General features: G+C 36.2%; 2 protein-coding genes across 17 annotated transcripts in view; one reads left to right on the forward strand and one right to left on the reverse strand.

Annotated features, from left to right (window-relative positions):
* The window catches only part of PRP4K (pre-mRNA processing factor kinase PRP4K), a 35,567-nt gene extending 24,877 nt beyond the window's left edge, over positions 1–10,690 (forward strand). For 2 of the 15 annotated variants that reach the window (XM_024552275.4, XM_024552277.4), the window contains exons 11-15: positions 25–178; positions 2,896–3,010; positions 3,584–3,735; positions 4,851–4,937; positions 6,028–10,690. In XM_024552275.4, the coding sequence (XP_024408043.2) occupies positions 25–178; positions 2,896–3,010; positions 3,584–3,735; positions 4,851–4,937; positions 6,028–6,231 (712 nt within the window). In that variant the 3' untranslated portion in view covers positions 6,232–10,690. The remainder of the gene's footprint in view (positions 1–24; positions 179–2,895; positions 3,011–3,583; positions 3,736–4,850; positions 4,938–6,027) is intronic. The other 13 variants (XR_002974068.4, XR_002974067.4, XR_011650996.1 and 10 more) reach the window with 13 other exon arrangements.
* A 3,705-nt stretch (positions 10,691–14,395) lies between these two features.
* On the reverse strand, positions 14,396–22,378 carry FAM217A (family with sequence similarity 217 member A). 2 transcript variants are annotated; one of them, XM_024552385.3, is made up of 7 exons: positions 22,007–22,378; positions 21,419–21,506; positions 19,743–19,827; positions 19,565–19,578; positions 18,495–18,569; positions 18,345–18,403; positions 14,396–15,917 (listed from the first exon to the last, which is right to left on the reverse strand). In XM_024552385.3, the coding sequence occupies exons 2-7, from the start codon at positions 21,479–21,481 to the stop codon at positions 14,699–14,701; spliced, it is 1,515 nt and encodes a 504-aa protein (XP_024408153.1). In that variant the 5' UTR covers positions 21,482–21,506; positions 22,007–22,378; the 3' UTR covers positions 14,396–14,698. The 2 variants fall into 2 exon arrangements, with proteins under 2 accessions (XP_024408153.1, XP_024408152.1); XM_024552384.3 differs by having other exon boundaries at positions 21,419–21,586.
* Positions 22,379–22,444: the final 66 nt, after the last annotated feature.

The raw sequence follows: 22,444 nt of genomic DNA on the forward strand, positions 1-22,444 counted from the left end.
AACCATTTATTTCTCTCCTTAAAGTATGAATTTACGAGAGGTGTTGAAAAAATACGGTAAAGATGTTGGTCTTCATATTAAAGCCGTAAGATCCTATAGTCAGCAGTTGTTCTTGGCATTGAAACTCCTTAAACGATGCAATATTCTACATGCAGATATCAAGCCAGATAATATCCTGGTAAGTTAATTGGTCAGGTTGCCTTGTATATCCATATATACTGCCTTACCGGTAATGTGAGATTACTACTGTATTATTCTAGAAATAACATCTGAGAAGAATAATTACTGTATGTATTACCTGTTACAAGTGACTTCACCGGTTTTTACTTTTTTGGTAATTAAGCCATGAAATTTTAAACTATAAAGAAAGTTGAGATAGGCTACTGTACCAATTTTTTCTTTTTGATTATGGATTCAGAGTACACACAAATCTCAGAAGTGCTTTAATAATAGTAATGATGGGCTTCCTCTGGGATTGGGGAGGGAAAGTGCTGCACATGTTGCTGTTTTGAAATAAGGTATGTCTGCACTTCTTTGTTCTTTAATTTTGTAGACTGATGGAGTTAAGGACATTTAAAGAGTACTGCCTTCAAGAGCAGATCTATGGAGTTGAGTTTAAAGGTGCCCAGGAATCATTCTTTTTGTCCCTTAGTCTTTATTGCTTTAGAAGCTGTGCCTTCTTGGAGCCCAAATGTAGTTAAGGCTTAGTCCTGGTTAGGTATTACATTGAAAGGCATATTTCATGGTCTGGATCTCTTTTAACTAACAACTTCTGATGTAGCATGCAGATTCACAGTGTTTATGTTTTTGAAATTTAGAAATATATAATTATAATGTAATGATTAATACACAACACAGTATTTCCTTTTATACTGCCACATTAATAATGAGGCATTCCATTTTGGTATGTTTGATCTGAGTTTATAATGTATTGCATATGTAATGTAACTTGGCTTTAGGAGCTAATTACAGTGAAATGGTAGGTACATTATGAATGAATTGTAGACTTGCCTAGTCAACTTATTAGTTAATTTTTACCTCAACTTTTTTGTTTTTTAAATTGTGAAATATGCCATTCAAATCAAAGAATGTATAAAATGTGCACAGTTTAAAGATAATTACACAGTGAACATCTGTGTAACCACCAGGGTGGTTAAAGAGTAAGACATTTGCCAGTATCTTAGAAGCTCTTGTTTTTAAAACTTTGTTTTTCTGAGTTAGTGTTACACTAGTATAGATTTTTACAAAGACGGTGACACTGAATATTTTCCCTTCTTCCTCAAGAAGGAAAAATAGATACCAGAGACCACATGGAGCTGTTTAATGTAAATCCAAAACTTTTAGGTGATGACTTTAGCTCTCAGTGTGGTAGAAGTACCACATCCCTCACAAGGGGGTAGAAGATGTGTAGCCAAACTGAAGTGCACCTAAATGTAGGTAGCCCTGCTATCATTTGGCATTTTTAGCCAAGTGAAAAGTTCCATTGGTAGGTTCTAATTTTAAAATGTTCCTGGGTTTTTTCTTGCAATTTGCAACTGCATTTTTTTTTATCCTCACCTAAGGATATGTTAATTGATATGAGAGAGATAGAGGAAGGGGGGGAGAGACAGGCAGACAGATAGACATTGATGTGAAAGAGAAACATCGATCAGTTGCCTCCTGTACGTTCCTTGACCAGGGATGAAACAGGCAAACTAGGTATGTGCCCTGTCCAGGGATCGAACCTACAACCTTTTTCATGAACAGACAGTACTCCAAACCAACTGAGCCACCTGGCCAAGGTGCAACTTCATTCTTAAGTAGCTAAATGCAGTTGATATTTTAACAAGCTTTGAAAGTACTTTTCCTTTTGAAGATACCAGTTCTACCGATCCCCATAGATGAAAAGAATGCTTATTGATGTGTCAGTTAAAAATAATCATTTCTATCATTAACCTAACCCCGTGGGTATATGTAATGGACCAGCCTGTAACACTGACCAAGCTTTAGCACATCCCAGGAGAGAGTGCCTGGGGTTATTTATTTAAAGTGTTATGTTTCTTTTGGGTGGGAACAGTAGGCCAAGTTCAAGTCCCAACTCAGAATTTGTGTGTGTCTCTTTTGAAGGGGGGAAGGGACTCTGGAATATGAATTATCTGCACTTGTTAATCCTGAACATGCTTCTGACTCATGAGTGGCAGCAATCATGGGAGCAGCTCCAGCCTTTCTCAGCAGATGTCACTGTTACTGTGTATGTTGAAGTATTTACAAAGGAGAAGAGAAACAAATGACTAATACAGAGCTTATTTTTATCAGTTTCGCCAAGTACATTTAACACTTTCTTAACTAATACCTTCTTTATATTTAAGGGATTTAATAATTTTTAGACTTGAAGTGACTGCTAAATTCGGGATGGTCTAGCAGCTTCCAGTGAAAGTTTTTGTTCCATTTTTGTCCAAATTTATTCTGAATCATCCTTCTTCTGTTGCCATCATAATTTTCTGGCAACTGAAAGTTAATCTATGTCTGATCCCTTATTAATGAACTTCTTTGTGCTCCTTAAATAGTAACTTGACTTTATTCAGGTGTTCTGGGGATTTTTAGAAGCTGCTTGAGTCAGTGATATTTTTCTCTTGCTACCCCACCTTTTTCTAAATAGCAGTGGTTAAAATTAATTTTACTTTGTATTATCCCATATTTCTTCACTGAGAAAAGTTCTTTGCTAATTGCAATTAAACATTTGGTAGCTCTTAATTTTTCATAATTAGGAAATTGAGTTATAAAATAAAAAGGAATTTTTAAATGAGTGACTTTGTTCTCAGTATTGGAAATAACTTCTCAAAACCAATTGTTTTTATCTGATTATCTTAATTATTCCTAACATGAATTAAACTTCCATGATAAAATGTTTTGCAGGTTAATGAATCAAAAACTATTTTAAAGCTCTGTGACTTTGGGTCTGCTTCACATGTTGCGGATAATGACATAACTCCTTATCTTGTCAGTAGATTTTATCGTGCTCCTGAAATCAGTAAGTGTCTTCAAATGTTCTTTGACACGGGCCATTATGTATGGTGGAAACAGCATATTTAATGTAGAAGTACTGTTTCAATCACATTCAGCAGCTGTAGGAGGTCATTCATGAGGAAGGGAATCTTAGCAAGTTCATCCTCAGGTGGAATGGTAGTGGAGACAAGAGTCTTGATCATGTCTGGCAAGAGTAGCAAAAACAGTTGTGGGAAATCCTCGGCTTCAGAGGATTGCTCTTGATTACTCAAGGTCTGTCAAATTTATGAATGGTGTAGGACCTTTGTTTTTTCCTGTTGTCTTGGTTGAGGCTGATTAGCACCAAAGGTGAAATGAAAAAAGAGAAGAAATATACATTTTTCTCTGCTCCTTCAGTTCCTTTCCCACTGCCTCATTTTCTAAGATTATAAGTTTGAGTTGTTAAGAATTAATAGGAAAGAACATGAAACTAATGCTAAAGCAAGATATTAAGATTGTGGTTATATAGTTCAAGCCAAATTAATACTCCATTAATGGAAATAAATAGTAGTTCATTGTTTTTATCATCACATATTTTAAACTTCCATTTTGTTTCCAGTTATAGGTAAAAGCTATGACTATGGTATAGATATGTGGTCTGTAGGTTGCACCTTATATGAACTCTATACTGGAAAAATTTTATTTCCTGGCAAAACCAATAACCATATGTTGAAGCTTGCCATGGATCTCAAAGGAAAGATGCCAAATAAGGTAGGACATTAATGTGAGCTTGTATTTTTTTTAAGGTCTTAGCATTATTTTCCTATAGACTGACTGATGTATTACTGATGCTCATTACCAATGGCTATAAAACAGTTGCAGAGAGACAAGTATGTGGCTACTGGGATTCCCTTAGCTCTTTCTCATTTCTGGTCTTTAAATTAGTGGTTCTAATCAGCCAAGAGCTATCAAAAGAGAGTAGAACTCTTTTCCTTTTCCCCTCTAAAGTCTGTCTTTGTGCTGTTCTTTACCCTCTTGAATTAAGCAGAGAGTAGGGTAGAATTGGAATTAAGGAAGAGGGAATTGATGAACATAACTGTTAAACACCATATATACTTTATATATATATAAACATGTATATATATCATATATACATATATATGAGAGATATGTATATATGATACATATACTGTTTCATGTGTTTGTTCTTTCAGAAGCAGCAGTGTTCTTGGGAGCACAGCCTTACTGGTAACAGCATAAACATGCTTGAGAGCTAAAATGCAAAAAGATGCAGGTTAGGTTAGTTAGATGTAAGGAAGTGATCAGTCATCAGAGGAGGAATGGGTGGACATTGAAAGAACTTGATGGCAATCAGTTTATTAAAGTTTGGAAGTTCTTTGGGAAAGGAAGGTACCAAGAAAATGTACTTGAAATGACATCTTTATAACATAAAACTCATCCTTAATGCTTCAGCTATAATATCAATTTGTTCGATTAACACAAAGCAAGAACTTTAGGGATTTATAAAAATGTCTGAGAGCCGTATCTTAGACTTTAATAATTTCAGATTGTTATGTTGGACTTGTTAGAATAAATTACCCAGAAATTAGCTGTTGGTATTTATTTTTAATGAGATCTAACTTGTATCATTTTAGGGCTATTTGAGCATAATTTGTAAAATGTCTTCAGATTTCTTAACTGTCAAAAGAAAAGGCCCCAATTGTGTGATAACTTTTCCTATCCAAGAACAAATGATTTTAAGTCTTTGTTTAATCCTCAATTTGGAATAGTGAGAGCACAACTTGATATCATAATTGGTTTAAGTTACTGCCTGGGGAAATGTAATAATTTCATGTTATTAAATTGAAGTTCTGTTTTATTTCCAGATGATTCGGAAAGGCGTATTCAAAGACCAACATTTCGATCAAAACCTTAACTTCATGTACATAGAAGTTGATAAAGTAACAGAGAGGGTAAGTCTTTTTTAAGTGTCAAGATTAAATGATTGTCTTATTGTTAGCAAATGAGCTGGGTCATACTAGGAGCTGTGAATATTTTAAAACATTAAAAATAATTTCTTCTTGGTATTGGCCAATTCCTGAACAAAATAACATCAAGTCAATGAAAAAGATGAGAGATTTTTTAAATGTATAGTATGAGTTTATTTTTATTATGGGTCATCTTTAGGCTCTTCTCGCCTCTTCCTTTGGATCGCTTTTTTGGTCTGGCCTCCCATCTACCTTAGTGATCTTTTTGAAAACAAATTTGATCATGTTACTCTCTGCTTAAAAACCCTTCACTAGATTTTGTTACCTAGATAATATACTTAAATTTCTCACAGTGACAAACTAAGTCTTTGTGATAGATCTCTGCCATCTTCAAGAGTTTCCCCTTTCTTCACTGTACTCTCTAAACCCTACCATTTCACACTTGGCAGATAGCTGAGGGGCATGCTGTTTCAGACCCCTGTGGCTTCATTCACGACCATCCTGACCATACAGCACTTCTTCATCCCTTAAAAATGTACTCAGCTCCAAGGCTCAAGTGAAATACATACTCTGTGTGAGCCTTTCTAAAAACCTCCAGATTGAAGTAAGGACTTATTTATTTTGGCCCCATTATATTGTGTGTCTCTAACTTTGTCAGAGCACTTACCACTTCGTGGGGCCAACTCATTTACAAGTTTGTTCCCACTTCAGAGTGGGAAGAGTATACTTCACACAGCAAGTATTTACTGTTAGTTTTAATTACTTAATATTTTTGAATTCTCAAATTTTAATTACTTAACTAAGTTTTAGAGTTCTATTCTGTCACTATTTTTGCAAAATTGTATTACAGAATGATGTTTTTAAAAAACTCATAACTAACTTGCGGTTAACGTTTTTCATTTGTTTTCTTACTGCTTCTTGAAAAGACATAGAAGATAGAGGCAGCCACATAAAATATCCAAATGAATAGATGATTATTCTTACATATTAGTATTTTGGGTAGACAAAACAGTCTGATGTGTACATGTTTTTAGTAACTTCATTTAGAGATACACATTTTAAAAATTATTTTTAGGAGAAAGTTACTGTCATGAGCACCATTAATCCAACTAAGGACCTGTTGGCTGACTTGATTGGGTGCCAGCGACTTCCTGAAGACCAACGTAAAAAAGTGCACCAACTAAAGGACTTGTTGGACCAGATCCTAATGTTGGACCCAGCCAAACGAATTAGCATCAACCAGGCCCTACAGCATGCCTTTATCCAGGAAAAAATTTAAACGAGATGAAGAAGCTCCAATGGTTTGAGTAATTAAATACAAAGACTGAAGAAATTTCACAGCAGTTTATTAATGTATATAAACTTATAAATATTTCTCCAGCAAATTTGAGGAAGCATGATATATTTGAATTAACACCAAGGGTGATATTCTTTTAGAAATGTTAGTTAATCTGTTTTGTGTCTTATGTGAAATTTCACTGTAGAACTGTTTTAACTGCCAAGACTGCACAAGATTACAGTGCTAATGTATATGGTTGCAGTTCACATAAAAGACAAAAGCATCTGTTATAAAATAAGTAGTAATACTGGGTGGTTGATTTATTTTTAGCAGACTTGGCTTCAGTTTGGTCTTCAGGTAAAATGGCCAGCATAAATGCTGTTTATATTCACATTTTCCTAGGTGTGTGTGTGCAGGCCACAGCAGCATGCCCTTGGTGTAGTCATTGCCGAAGGGGTCTGTTCCTTCTTGAGCCTGCCTGCAGGGACGGTCTCCTCTTTTAAGCAGGTTGTGTACAACATTCAGTACACTGAAGGTAAGCTAAACCATCAACATCACTGGTGTTTTAAGATGTTATTTTATTGGAACAATTGACAAATGAGGATATTAGCTTTGTGGCAGAATTCCCTGCATGTGTGATAACTGATCTTGTTTTATTTTTTTGGCATTGCAACTGTGGCATAGTTACAATTTCTGTTCTATTCATCACATTTAAAATTTGAAGAGTATGCGCTTGATGGATAGAGCGCCTTCAGTGTACTGTTTCTTATTAACTTTAATTTTTTTTAAATCAACTTGCTATAGACTTTATACATTTTGTTAAATACAGTTCCTAGTGACATAGAAACAATGCGTAGTTTTCATTTACTAAATTACAAATGTTGAGGCATAATTGAAAGTCCTCATATTTAAAAGTTAGATAGACAACATAATGAAATTTTTAACTATTTGTATGTCATTTTGAAAGTGTACTGGTTTATGGTAAAAGTGTTTTTCATTTGTTCATTGTTTTCATTATTTGTGATCATGTTGTCTTTCAATACAGGCATAAACCTTCCACTCTTGAACAAAGCAGCTGCTTTTTAAAAGCGGTAATTGCTTCTTTACCTTTTATTTCTTTTGTAAATGAAGCTTTTCTTTAAGAATGTGACTTTAAAGTGTTGTCTATTGCATAAAACAGTTGACACTCACTTATTGTAAAGTGAAGATTGTTCTACTGCATGTGAAGTGGACCATGCAGATTTCTGTATGTTCTCAGTATGCATCACTAGATAATAAAGTCTTTTGTGAACAAGGCATTTGTAGCCATTTTTAAAAATTTTGGTCTTCAGTGCTGGTAAGTCAGGTAAACCATAAATAGTTAAAAGCAATCTTTGGTTTCTTCCTTAAAGTCTTAAACAGAATTATTTGCTAATAAAGATGTAAACCTAGCCAAAAGTTTATTATTTTATTAATAATTAGGGTCCTAATTATTTCATCAAAAAATTCTACAAATATTGTCAGCTTTCAGTGTAGTGAGATAATTCCTGTAGGTTATGGGGTATAAATCAGGATTTAACTAATGTTTCTGCTATTTTCTCACTTTTCCTTTTGATGGTGCGGAAAGAGAAAAAAGGAAAACGGGGCACAGGCCATTCAACGCCTTCTGCAAGGGGTCTGATTTGCTGAGACACCAGCTTCACCTTCTTAACAAGGTTATTTCTGACAGCATGTGTAGATAAACATTTAGCAACAGTTTAAAACAAAAATCATGTAAATCAGCTTGGTTTTGCAACACAATGGAATTGTATTTTTAACATGGTGGAAGAGAATTTTCAGAAATTGATGTAATCTTTTCCGTTTGGGTTGTCAGATTAATTCTTGTCTCCCTGAGGAATATGGAAAGTGATCCGATTTTAGGGGCTTTTAAATAATATTTTTAAATTGTAAATGGGATTTTTTTATTCACCCAGGCACTAATTACAACAAGCATGCACATTTTGGTGCATTCAAGAATGGAAAATCAGAATAGCAGCATTCTTCTGGTGGGTTTTGCTCCATTTAAAGACATGAAATGAACTACAGCCAGGAAGGTGATAGATGATATAATAAGCCAACTTTGATTCTATACCCCATCTCTTCATGATTTAGACTTACTTAAATAAATACAAGGTGGTGCTCGTCTTCAGGTAGAGTGAAGCCTTGTAAATGAGGCATCACAGGTGCAGCTTTCTACCTTAAATGGAATGGGTAGAGATTTTCCCACCATTTTACTTTATTTTGGTGATAATATGCTGCATATTCAAATCTTTGTAGTTATTTTCACTCAAAATAACATTTGATGCTTCTGGTGACTTTTATAGCTTTGTTTTATATAATTATTTAAGTAAGTTAACTTCCACTAGAAACAGTTCATCTTATGCCTTCAAAACTGTTACATATTCTTTAAAAAACAAAGTTGCTTGTTACTTGTTCTTTGTGTTTTAGGTGCAGCTCAGTGGAAGATGATGACAACCAGAAGACATGAGCTAAGGTTTCTGTTCCATAAAAGATTTAAAAAAAAAAAAGAATCCTTCATTTAAGTTTTGTCTTAATTTTTTAGTTTTCAGCATTATGATTTGGGTTTCATTAATGTTTGGTACTTAGAATAGTAGTGCTATTGTGTTCATTTGTAAAGTGCTTGTTTGATCATGCTCCTGCCTCTTCCCCATCTTCCCTTCCCTAAAATAAAAATAGTGGTCAAATTTAGTGGTTTAGAAGACTCTCGAATGGTGAGATTCCTTATATAACACATAAGGTTTTCAGATTTGGTTCCTACGAATTATTAGGGAAACAGCAAACATCAAAATAGCATACATCAAAACTTAGTGTTTAGCTTTAGGTTTCTTATCTCCTTGGCAAATCTGTAAAGATTTAAAAGAATAGCATGTAAAAGAATAGGAACTGGAATTTTGAGAATACTATTTACCTCCTATTTCATACTCTATTCTCCAGCTTGCCTTTCAGTAACTTTGTTGTTGACTACTTTAAAAGTCATGGTCTTAAAGGAAGCAAAATAGTTGGAGCCATTGTTAATTTTTCTTACTAAGGGAGACAAGAGGTGGTACACTGTAGCTCTTTTATATGCTCAAATTAAGCATTCCTAGATTAATCTATTTGACAGGAACCCTACAGTCTTTATATACATGATATTAGAGTTTGTAGTTTTGCCGAGGAAGAGATTTGGAACTCTACGAGACCTCTGTTAGATTGAGGTCATTTTGTGAATAATCTTTTAAGAACCTACATTCATGTTTCAGAGTAGCTGTGTAGTTTTCAAATACAATTACCTCATGAAGTTTTTGCTTTATTATACTTTATAGCAAAAAGTGAGAGCAAGTATGTTAAGTGATTGTCAGACTTCAGGACTCTTAAGTCTTAGACATAGCTCCTAAAGATTTCATAGTTCTTTCTGTATTTGGGGGAATAGTTGAGATTTTAGAAAGAATACACTTTTAGACACCATTCTCTGAGTAGCCCTTATTCTTGAAGGTTATCAGAAATTAGGTTGGAATTTTAAGGCTTCGAAGGCATGGAGCATCTCGTCATAAATCTTGAGACTGTCCCAGTACTTGTTCATCCCTGAATCCTCCATAGCATCTTGTTCCCCAGTGCCTATCTTACTCGACTGAAAATTACTTTTTCTCAAAATGATTTTGTGTTTTAAAAGTTTTTACTTACAACCATTATAATGACCACTTTTCTCCTAATTAACAAATATGCAGGATATTTCTACAATATGAAAAATTTATGTTTTGTGGTAGAGGCAGTGAAATGTTACGTACTCAGATTTGTTCCATGTCTCAGAAAAAATACTTTTCTGAGACTTACTCTGTCATCATTTTGTAGCAGAACTCTAGCTAGCTAGGTAGAAATAAAATCTCTGAAATGAAACACAGAAATCACATATATGAAAATTTAGGCCAAGTAGTTAAGGAATGCCCTTTTAAATTTTGGAGATGAGAGAGATGCCAAATATTCAAATATGTAGCTTCCTTCCCTTAGTTATAATGACATCATTAGAAATAGGGCTCCATAAAGTGTTTCTTTTCTTCATAGTATACTAGTTCAAGCATATATTCAACATGAATTTTATCATGCTTCTCCTAGATGGAATGTCCTTACAGAAATGTTCAATACAAATTCATCTGTGTTTTTCACATGTTAATTTACACTAAGTTGAGTTTTAAAATGTTTTCCAGTTATTTTGATATATATCATCATGGCATCTTTAATTGTTCTTTTCCTTTTGTATGTAGGGTAAGGGACTATTCTTCTGAAGAATCTTTCCATTTAGTGATCAAGATATGGAAGCTGAAATCTGAAAATACTCACTGCGTATTCTGTTTGTGATATCATTTGAATTGTAACTTGCATTTTAGCAGCAATGTTCCCAATCAACTTATTGGGAAAACATAATAAAATATGCCACTTGTTACTATATTGTCTCCTGATTTTTCCTTTGCTTTGTTGAGTTTTAAATTAAAGACACCATTTCTTACCTGATGTTTCTTAAGTGCTGTTTCACTGTTGTTCACAGACATGCTTCAAAAAATATTCTGTGCTATAGAACATGGTTGGTAACTGCTGGGATAAATTAAAGTTACATATTTACTTTAAAAGTTCTCAGAAGACATCTGATGTGCTCTGTGAATCTCAGTGAATAGGAAAGGTGTGGAGGGAAGCTTACCAAACTACTGGGCAGAATCTGCCCTTTCACAGAACTGCAGCTTGGAAACACCCCGTTTAGTACGATTATCCTTTCAAACATCAACATTTTCTCTGCAGCAAGTGCAGAACATACACTGAAGGGTATTGTATTCATGATCTTTTTACATGTATTTTTCATTTGATTTTCTTAGTAATAGAAGCATAATAAGCAATGAGATAACTCCCTGTTCTATAATGATTTAAATAAATGGCTTTGCCCCGGCTGGTGTGGCTCAGTGGATTGAGCGCCAGACTGCAAACCTAAGGGTTGTGGGTTCGATTCCCAGTCAGAGCACATGTCTGGGTTGCGGGCCAGGTAGTATGGGATGTGGGGAAGGTGACCACGCATTGATGTTTCTCTCCCTCTCTTCCCCTCTTTCTAAAAATAAATATTAAGAAGTAAGTGGCTTTATTGCAGATGGGTTGGGCTGACACCCTCAGTGTTCCCACTCTTTAGTCTCCTAAGGAAATGTCTTGAGCTTTTGAAAACAGTGAATAAAGTACTTAGGATGTCCTGTGAATCTTTAGCACATGCAAAGCAGGATTGGAGGATGGAGGGCCAGAGTGTCTGGCTTTGTAGAATATCCGCCACCCAGCTGGAGCTACCTGCCACTCAGGCCAGTAGGCTAGTTGCATCAAATCCTTATTTTTATAAGAAATAGGGCAAAAGGCAGTGGCTCCTGATAGCCTTGTAAAGGCCCTGATTATAGTTTTCTACTCGGACTGGCAGAGGATTAAGAGCTATATAATTTTCTAAGGTGGCTGACAAGGAAGGGTCATGAGATCCTGTTTTTATTAGGGAAAGTAGTACGCATAGTGTATTAGATGGGGGGGGGGAATGCAAACTTTGAAGAGAAAAACCGCTTCATTTTAGGGCTCAGTTTAAACAACAGATTCCCAGCAACTATTTTTACTAAGCATGACATTAAAAGTTGTTAGTCCCTTTACTTTGTAATTGCAATCAGCTGCTAATAGACTTTTTACATAACTATATTTAGGGCAATTTTGGACTCTAATTGAAAATGATGTGGTAGGTGTTGCAGTAGCTTCTTTTTGTTTAGGTTTAATGGCATCTTAAAGTAGCCTGGTGGTTTCCAGTAAGAAATTTACCTACTGCCCCGCCCCTGCAACCCACACACTCAAAAGAACAAAAGCAATCTTTAGTGCATGATGGACTCCATGGGACCTCTGATAGACCCCTTCCTACCTGTACCTCCAAAATGATCCTCTCTACCTCCAGTTTCCCGTTTCCCATGTTAACTCCCACTCCTGGTCTTACTAAAATCCCAGGTCTGTGCCTGCTGCTCCACACCATGCCTGGTGCCTCACACGTGCCTTGTGCCTTTTGAGAGGTAGGGCGTTGTTAATCTGGTTGAGTTGTTAACTCCAGTGACAATTCAGTGCCGAGGCAGCTCTTCTATTCAGTCCTGTGTCATTCCTATTTTTCTATCTTTTTTTAAAATTTGCCACTTTACTTAATCCTCACATTGTATGAGATAAAAAAAATATTCAATCCACCTTACAAATGAGGAAAGTGAACAGATTAAGGACCCTGCCTGAGGTGTTAGAACTTGTTAAGTGGTAGAGCCTGGGTTTGAATTTAGCTGTCTGGCCATGGAGCCAGTGCTTATAATAGCTATGTCATGCTTAGGAGTCTTCAGTGATGGATAAAGTCTACTCCTTAGATACCTCGAAGGGTATCTACTACAGTGATAGCTCAGGATACAGTGGTGAATGAAACAGTCCTGTGTTTCCCTGAGATTTTACAAATAAAAATTGCATCGTTATAGTCCTAAAGGGATAAAATCCAAGCAGGTGAAGCAGAAATGAGAATGGGTGTGAAGGACTGGTAAATGAGGTTCAGGACTCCAGTTAGAACTTTGAGGATGAGTGTAAGAAGAGTTGATAGGGGAAAGAAGATCAGTGCCAATTGGAAGTGAGTGAGAATATAAGTTCATAATTGTGTTGTCCTGTGGAAGGGACATTACACCACTTTGGATAATGACATTAATTGACAGGATTTAGGTAAAATTCTATTATATAACAAGGTATCCTGAAGAGTTAAATTTACCCTCTATTGTGTTGATAGGGTTCCAGAAAATTCTTTGAAATTAACCTAAAAACTAAGCACACTTTGACCCCTGCCTCTAAGAAAACTGAGCCTTACTCTTTCACTAAAGATAGAACAACTACAGTTGCTCTGCTCAACATCTATTTGAATTATCCTTTAATTCATTTCATGCATCCCTAATACAAGTATTTCATCTTATTTGGGAGGATGATACACAAAAAATCCCCTGCCTGCCTTTGTGTGTGGGATTAGGGAGAGGGAGAAGCCTTTTACTTTTCATGTTTACCTTTGCGTAACGTTTTAAGTTTTAATCATGTGGCTTTATTTTAATGTTTAAGAAAAACTAAATTCACCAACCATTCACTAAAGCCAAAGCACACTACCTACCCCGCCCCCGCCCAAATATCCAAACTCCAAGTGTGTTACGTTACTTTTCCCTTTACAGTGTGTTTGAAAGTGTGATCCGAGAACCACCTGCATTAAAATTGTCTGGGATGTGTGCTCATATTTTAGGTGGCCAGGCCCCCCTCCCAAAGATTCTGTTTCTTGTAAGCCTGCAACAGAACCCAGCACTCAACTTTTTTGTTTCCTTGATTCTTAGGTGCAGTAAGTGTCTATCAGTAGTTTCCCTTTTCACCAGTTAATGAGTTAAGCTTTAGCTTATTTTGAGTTTCAACTAACCAAGGGTAAGACTTTGAGCAACAAAGAGCCTTGGGGTGGGGGCGGGAGTTCCATTAACCTGAGATTCTGGCCTCCTAGTAGACAGTAACTTTTTCCATTTTTCTTTGGACATTGAAAAATGATTAGATCTGGGAGGCACAAGGGGGTAATGGGGAAAGAAGGGGAAGGGTCAAGTCAAAGAACATGTATGAAAGAGGCATGGACAAAGACAACTGGGGGGTGAGGGAGGATTGAATGTGGAAGGTGGGGGTAGGCAGGGCAGGGGAGAGTAGTGGGGGGGAAATGAGAACTGTAATTGAACAATAAAAAAAATAATAATAAAATAAAAACTATTAGATGGGAGTAAAGAGGGTTGTTTCATGCCTAAACCTACAGTTAGGCCCCCAAAAGAATTGATCTTATTTTCAAATGACAAAGGGCCTGGGAAATGTAAAGTTTTTTTCACAGGAGAACCTTGAGGATCTTGTATATTAATTTAACAAAACAGCAAAACTTATTTTGCTTTTCATGGCCAAATACCTAAGGATATGTCAAAACAATAGACAAAAGTGATTTTGGAGATGAGAAAGAAAAGAAAAAAAGGTAACAATGAGAATAATTTTTTTTAAATCCCTGGTAGATGTAACTAACTCTTATGTGTATATAATTGAACACAAGAATAACTAGCAGCAATAAGTCAATCATACCATTTATTGATGATGGAATTATACTGGGAAACAATCACAACAAAAGAACGATCTTTTGAGTGGAACAGTTTACTAAGCAAAACATTTTGAAATAAAACATGCAAAAGATTGTCTAATATGTTACCTTGGGTTGATACACAGTCTGATCTCAGCAGTGGTTTCCACAAGTTCCACTCCATGAGCACATCAAATAATTTGTGTGCCTGTGCGTGTTTAATACCTGCATCTCGAAATGATGAACCATTTTCAGCTGGACTTCTTGGGATAGACTTGCTTACGTTGAGATGTATAAGGGGAAATATTATTTTTGCTCAATGGGTGAGCACTTACCCTTAGCTATAAATGAAGGTGATAAACAGTTTCGCTTTTGAATATAGAATGGTCTGCTCAATGCTATGTGTTTTCGGTAAAGTTTCTTTTTGGTCCTTGATGCCTTAATTTCTTCTGTGTGGTTTTTAGGAAAAGACAAATTTATGGGTGAAACTGGTATTAGAGACCTTGGTGGCAGACAAGGTCTTGCTGCGACCACTTTAACCAGTGATTGAGTTGTTTGGGCAGTGGTAGGATTGGTTGAGAGTTCTTGGCATGGATTTAAAGTGGAGCTTTTGGGATTCTTGAAGGCATCATAAGTTGCCATCAAATGTTTTGTTGTGGATGAACCTTTTAGAGATGGTTGTTTAGAATTCCATTTATATTTGCCAGCACTGCTCCAATTCCATTTTGAAGCATTTTGTTCAAGCTTGTAAGAACCAGAATTATTTTTTCTTTTTTCTCTAGTTTTATCTACACAAGTTGTCTGAAGACTTACAGAGTCAGAAAGTTTTGGCTGTCTCAGTTTTGGTACAGTTTTGGAGGAAGAGGGTCGTTCGGTAACTGCTGGAGTACAGAAGGTAGTTTGGAATCTTGGCCTCTCTTTTTGTATAGTCGTATGTTGTAATCGTTCCAATTCCAATAAACGAGTTATCAAATGTTCAATACAGCTTTCTGGAGATTCCACTGTTGCTTTCCAACTTTCAGATTTTGAGAGGGCTAATTTGTGCAAGTCCAGAGTATTGAAAGGAGGAGGGAGAAAATCAGGATATGGAAATACTTCACTTGGTTCTTCTGTGAAAGATTCTTCAACATTTTCTATTGTTTCTGGCTTTAAGTTCAGGTCCATCTTTTTAAAATAGCTGAGTAAAGTATCACTTGCCTTTTCATTTTCTGATAAGTCACTTTCATCTGTTAAATTTTCTTCTACACTGCTGTTTCCATATTTCAAATTCCAATTTGGAGCAGATAAAGTTTCACCATTGTTGTTTTCTATAGTTGAACATAAATTAACATGAGCCTCACTTCTGTCTTTAAAAAAGTCTCCGTCGGCATAGGGCCAGCAGAGACCTACTGATGTCGGCAGTTCAGAGTAAGAACCAACTTGCTTATCAACTGGAGCACTTGTTAGTGAGTGGTTCAGAGTGAAGAACTTTATGGGATTGTTGGTTGTATTAAAGCCAATTTCCATAGAAGGTTTTTTGAAATCCCTTAAAAATGATTTAATTAATGAATGGCTTGTCGACTAAACTTAAAATGCTATTAAATAAGAATGAATAAGTAACATTTATTAAAGACTGGTTAATGTTTAGTTCCTAATGGCATATGTGTATCTATCTATCTTAACAGAATATGTTAATTTTTAAATATGCTCTGATTATATACAACTATATACATTTTTAAACTATCAATTAAAATATTAATGGGGCATCCCCTTGTCATGCAGATAATGAAATCATTATAACTACAAATGGCTAACTGTGGCTATGAATGGCCACTAGGTTAAAAGTGGTTAATTATATCTATTTGCCTATAAATATTTTGTATGTGCATTTATGCTGTCTGAAAAGGAGGCTTTCCAACTCAATCTGAAATTATAGGGAAATGTTTATTAACCCAGAATTAGATAAAAGTAAACTCTTAAAGAACATAGTTAGGTTACATACTGCATAAAGGATTTCACTTTGTGGTCGTTGTGGTTTTTAAAAATTATTCTAACAAAAAAGGAATCAAAATAATGTATATCAAACAAAAATTACCCCAGATAGAGTCCATAGTAATTTTCATCTGATGGTACTCTTTTGCCTTAGGAGCAACTACTTCCGGGTATTATATTAAAATGAAACTGCAAAAAAGCCAGGCCACAGAATACTCAGTTTATTGTTGGTTTTTAAAATAGAAATACTGACCTTGAGAGATTTGATCTACTAATTGGATCAAATTAATCCTATTGTGATGTGTACATATATATACACACATCCATATACATATTATATATGTGTGTATGTGTGTGTGTGTGTGTATATAATGGAATATATATTCCATTTAGCTTTTAAAGCCAGTTTACCATTTCTACAGAAAATGGTAAACATTTATTCATTTACTTAAATATTAGGTGTACTGACTTGCCTTTGAAAAAACCACAGGAAAACTACTTAAACCTACAATTGGTAACAGGCACAATCCATGTCATGTAGTAAAAAGAGCAAGTGTGTGGAGACAGAAGACCTAGGTTTGGCCCCTTTGCCACCAGGGAGCATAATGGAAATGAGACTGCCTACCTTGGAGGTGATCTAAGAAATAAGATGATTAAATGAATGGACTTTGCAAAAATGTTGAACACTGAATGAAAATTACTGTTATGTTGATTCTCTTTACTTGTCGATGGGATATTGAGGAGAAAAATCTCCATAATAAAATATTTCATTGATACCAAGTTTTCAACTCTGCGATATTATTAGGCCTTCCCAGTATTAACAGCCAATGCCTAACAAACACATTATTCTGTTTAGTCCTGACAACAACCCCATGAAATAGGCACTCTTATTTTCTTTTATGGGTAAGGAAACTGAGGCAAGGCTGGTTAAGGTCACACATCTAGTTAAGTGGCAGAGCTGGGATTTAAACCCAGGTGGTGGGATCCCACGTCTGTGGTCCTAGCCTGCACTCTGCTGTTCGCTCTTCTGCTAGTTAGTATGACAGAATTCACTTCATTTGACCTCCTGCCTTGAAATCCTTGTTCCCAGCCGAGTTCATTCTAGTAAAACTAGCCTGGCCTATCCCTGTCAGCTCCAACATTCCCTTAGGACATTAATCAGTACAATCCCTTTAGCACTTTCTGATTTCACCTTTCAAAGTTTAGCAGTAGGTGAATTTATCCTGAGCCTCTGATTGCTGCTATCAAATGAACCACCCTATTGTCGAAACTGGATACAAAAAAGAGGAATAGAACTCAAGTTCATTAAATAATACTCGGTATGTAAAAATGACACATAACAGTGTTCAATAAATAATAATTTCCAAATAACAGCAGCCTGCATTTTAAGAGTCATTATAGCTGATTCTAATGCACACTAAAGTTTAAGAATCAAAAAATAAGAATTCAAATCCTGTAAGGTCTCAGAAGCAATATTCTATTGTGGTTATGAGCACGAGTCAAGCTGCTTTTATATTCTGGTACTACCATTCATTAATTGTATGACTTTGAGCAAGTTACTTGTCATCCAGCCTCAATGTCCTCATTTATAAAACAGGGATGATGATAACAGTACCTACCTTATAGGATTGTTGTGAGGATTAAATGAGTTAATACATATAAGAAGTTGTTTCTAGCACATAGAATATTACAATACTTTCTTATTACAAGTCCTTTTTCCTTCAATGAGAAGTCTAGACTCTATCCATCTAAAGCCTCATTGAAACAGCATAGTAAACTCTTAATGACCATATAATGATTATCTCTGTAGTGTCTGCCAGCCACTTTCTATTTTAGGGTGAGTTTCTATAATTTCCCATTTTTCACACACACTACTTTTTTTCTGGTTGTTTTTCTGTCCTAGTACTTCAGGTAAGTAGTTAACTCATCTATATTTAAATTTACTTCACTAATTTAGGGGGTTACAAAAACATCCTCTTACCTGTTATCCATGGCACTTCCTTTGTTAAGAGGATGACTCCATAATTGACATATCCTATTCTGATAACAGAAAAGCCATGGACAACATTTTAGCAACTGCATGCATTAAAAAAAATACTTTAGGAAAAGAGTATGATGAATAAAATCCCACCTGTGTTCTTTTGTGAGCATTCTCAGACAAGTTCAGTTCTAGCATCAGTTGCTCTACTGGAATTTCCAAATGGTTCTATAAAGCAGCAGAAGACTTTTAAACACAATATATCTCTGTTCTCTACTCCTGTTCTAAGACTATCTAGTTGTTGTAATTAAGGAATATATAGTTCCATCCAAGAAATATATAGTAAAATCCTATAATACTCCCTTATCATTTGTTTTTACTGACATCAGCAGGAATCAGTATAATCTTATAAGCACCAACTACACAGTGTTAACTAATGAGCCTTGAATATTATTAAGATTATCATATCTAACTAACAGTTAAGTGTTTTATATTTTGATCAAAAAAGTAAATGAAAAATTAATTTTCTCACTACTTCAAAACAAAATATTATCCATTTCAACTGCTTTAAGATACCTAATGGCTGAGACCTTTTTCCTTTTGGCAATGACTAGAAAACACTATTTTCACTACAAAGTTAATTTCCATTTATAGAATTGTATATTGAAAAAACTTAACATATCCCTGGCTGGTGTGGCTCAGTTAGTTGGAGCCTTGTCTCGTGCACCAAAATGTTGCCAGTCCGATTCCTGCTCAGGGCATACCTAGGTTTCGGGTTTGATCCCAGTTGGGGCACATACAGGAAGGCAACCAATTGATGTTTGTCTCTCACAGTGATGTTTCTCTCTCTCTCTCCCTTCCTTTTTTTAGAAAGCAATGAAAAAATATCCTTGGGTGAGAATTAAAAAAAGGAAAAACTAAAGGACACATGGACAAAACCGAGGCGGGTGGGAGGAGGGGATCAGGGGAGGGAGGTGGGGATGGCTGGGGTGGAGGGTAGTGGGGGGGAATAAATGCAGAAAAAAAAACTTAACATAATAAAATACTGATTTAATGATCATTTTGCAGTCCTGTAAAAAAACTAATGGCTTTGACTTGATTAAAGAACTCTACAGAAATGAAATGTAAAGTTTAACTTTGAGGAAAGATTTTTTTTAAAGAACATACTAATAATTGTAAAATAATGTTTTGTGAATTATTCAAAGCCAAACATTTATCCTTACCTTGTTACTTTTGCCTGAAAGAATGCATATAAAAATAACAATTAATAGTTACATAAAGCTAGTTATATTAAAAACAAACCCCCTTTAATATGAGTGGTTATTCATATTTTACAAGTGAATATAACTTTTCATATATTTATAAATATAAGTATAAATATATACATCTAGTATTTCTTACCACCTGCTGCACTATCCCTTCCAGGTGGGAGGGTTTTATTTTCAGGATCAGGTACTTCTGAATCCAAATTCCAGTGAGATAAATTCTAAAACAATATTTGTTTTAGGGTAAACTTAATGTTAAGAACATTTTAAAAGCGTAAGTACATAATTTTACATGTCCTTTGGGTAAAGTGTAAAAAAAGGCACAAGGCTTCATGAGCCCCCACCCTCCCCAATAAGGGTCCTACCAGCTATTATCAGCTTGACTACAATTATTAGTCAGGAAATGGAAAGGCTTTTACAATAATTTATGGTTTCACTCTCATCTTGTTAAAAATAATGGCACATCAGGTTTCAGAATTGAGTTAAAAATATAATAAAATGTTCACTTCATTATGTCTCTGGTATATAATGGCAAATTCACCAAATCTTCTAAACTTGAGCACCAGATCTGAAAGCCTATAAACTCTTTCCATCAACCAAAGAAAATTCTCTAATCCTCACATTATACTCAACATTGAACAGCCCACTACTCATTCTGGACTACAGTTGTGAGCAACACTCAGGAAGTACTCAAAGTCAAAAAATGAGTAAGAAAATGTACTAACATTGATTGAGTATTTATATTCCAGACATTGTGCTGAGTGCTATGGGTAAAAGTGTGGGACGTGGAGGAGAGGATTGTAATAATTTATCCTGGAAAAAGAAACATGAAGAGGTGATTAGTTGATTTTTTTAAAAAGTAAATTTTTTAGGAACAAACTCAGTTGTATTCTATCTCAAATGAGAAAATCCTTTGTAAATTAAACTCTAAGCAATACACAAATAAAATGTTAGGTAGCATTAGGTGTCATCTCCACACTAAGGAGGAACAGGGAGACATAATCCCAAATATAGAACGAGGATTTAACTGATCCATAAGGATCATCTCCTGATAGGAAGGAGAGTTGAACCTTGGAAGGTAGGCGGTAGATTCTCTTTCTCTGGTAGTGTCTGAAAAATAAAATTAGTTAATTATTCTCTGCTCTCTGAAATAATATGTTTTAGGTCTAGTCTCTATGTAAGAATTACTTAGGGAGTACTTTAAAAATAATACTCTGAATTCTGATTCAGTGGGGTGAAGATACGGCCCAGTTATTTGTATTTTGAAAACGTCCCTGACATTCTCAAGCTCCTTTCAGCTATGTCTGTAACCCTGGAACACTTATGTGCAAAATAACATGTGAGAACTATCCTTAAATTCACATGGTAAAGGATACTCTGATGAACTGTGCTGTTGAGATCATGCAATCAAATTAATGTAACTAAGTTTGTCAACTGGTAAAGAAGGTTGTCAGGCACACATAAAGCCAACTAGAGTGCAAACTCCTTACAGGTTGGGAATCGGTCATTCTTTTTGACATCCCACCTGCTTTACCAATATTTTCCACAAAATATGTGTGAGAAAATAAAACAAAATCCAGTTGTAATTAGAAACATCCCAAGATTTGGAGAGAAGCTGGTTAACTTTGCCTTTGTAACAAGAAATAAAAATTTTCCATTTGATATTCCAAGTGTGCCAAGAGGAAAACTCAGGACAAACTGCTCACAGAGAGTCAGCAACAGGGGATCTCAGCAGTAAGATTCAATGGGGTTTAGATCTTAACCAATGGGAGCTGCTGCCCAAACATCCAAGGCCAGCAGCATCTGCCATACCTCACGAGAGATGTTTGACACACGCAGGTTGGTGCCGCAGTTCTCACCGTTTCTTCTCCCCATTTTGCTGCTTTGTTTCCTTAAAATCCTATACAGGTTGTGGAACAGGCACATTTGTGGGTAAGGTTCAACATTGATTTTTTAAAAGCATGATCTTTGGGTTCCCATCTAAAGGAGGTATAAAAAATATTTGGAAAGTAGAAGAAAGGGACTATGAGGGTAGGGTGGGGGTAACGATATAGAATCAACCAAAAACAAGGGGAAATCCAGGCAAAAAAAAAAAAAAAAAGTAGGGTGGGACATAGACAACAGCACATAGATCTAACGGACAGAAGACTAGGAAATTAAGGTCTGAGGTGATGAAGGAGATAGTATCCGATAGGAAAATAAAATGCAAATTAGAAAAACATGATGAATTATCTGGAACCCATAAAGCAGGGTCACGAACTCTGCTTTTAATCACTCGAAACAGGCGTTCCATTTGAAAACAGGATTAACTCCACAAACTGGCAGGGCAAGGGCCCCATGAACGTTTCAGAGACACTAAAAGGTCCAGGGGACCAAACACTAATTTCCACACCAACTTACTGTCTCCTAGAGGGGAAGGTGTATCCTGAAGAAATGGAAAACACAGTTCAGGCAAGTTTTTAATCAGTGGGCAGTGATCCACCTGCTCAATGCCAGGCACTGCGGTGGAGGCCTGAAGGAGGACGAGGCTGCTGCCTGGGGCCAGCCTGGTGTGTGCCCTGGAGGAGGGCGTGGGGCGCCTGCAAAAGGCCACCGCTCCTGGGGGAGAGGCCCCGAGAGCCGCGGCCTTTGTGACTGGGAGTCGGGGAAGAAGCTCTGGAGCCGGGAGCGGGGAGGTGGGTGGCTGCCACTGGTGGTGCAGAGCCGGATGGGGACGCCCTTCCCGCCCCAGCTGTGCACGGCTCCGCGGGGCGAGCCGGGCCGCGGCCGGCAGGGGGGACCCCCGCCTCTTACCCCGCCTCGGCGTCGCCGGCCCACGTGACGTCCGCGGCTGCGTCT

The sequence above is a fragment of the Desmodus rotundus genome, chromosome 3, assembly GCF_022682495.2.
Source record: "Desmodus rotundus isolate HL8 chromosome 3, HLdesRot8A.1, whole genome shotgun sequence".
Classification (NCBI taxonomy): Eukaryota; Metazoa; Chordata; class Mammalia; order Chiroptera; family Phyllostomidae; genus Desmodus; species Desmodus rotundus.

What these genes read in the sequence shown, in the direction of transcription:
- FAM217A (XM_024552384.3), bottom strand. Translation starts at nt 21,532, where the DNA reads ATGTGCCTGTTCCACAACCTGTATAGGATTTTAAGGAAACAAAGCAGC. An exon ending in ATGCTCACAAAAGAACACAG is followed by an intron (nt 18,404 to 18,494) that starts GTGGGATTTTAT and finishes TTCTGTTATCAG; the next exon opens with AATAGGATATGTCAATTATG. An exon ending in GGAAGTGCCATGGATAACAG is followed by an intron (nt 15,918 to 18,344) that starts GTAAGAGGATGT and finishes ATCATTTTTAAG; the next exon opens with GGATTTCAAAAAACCTTCTA.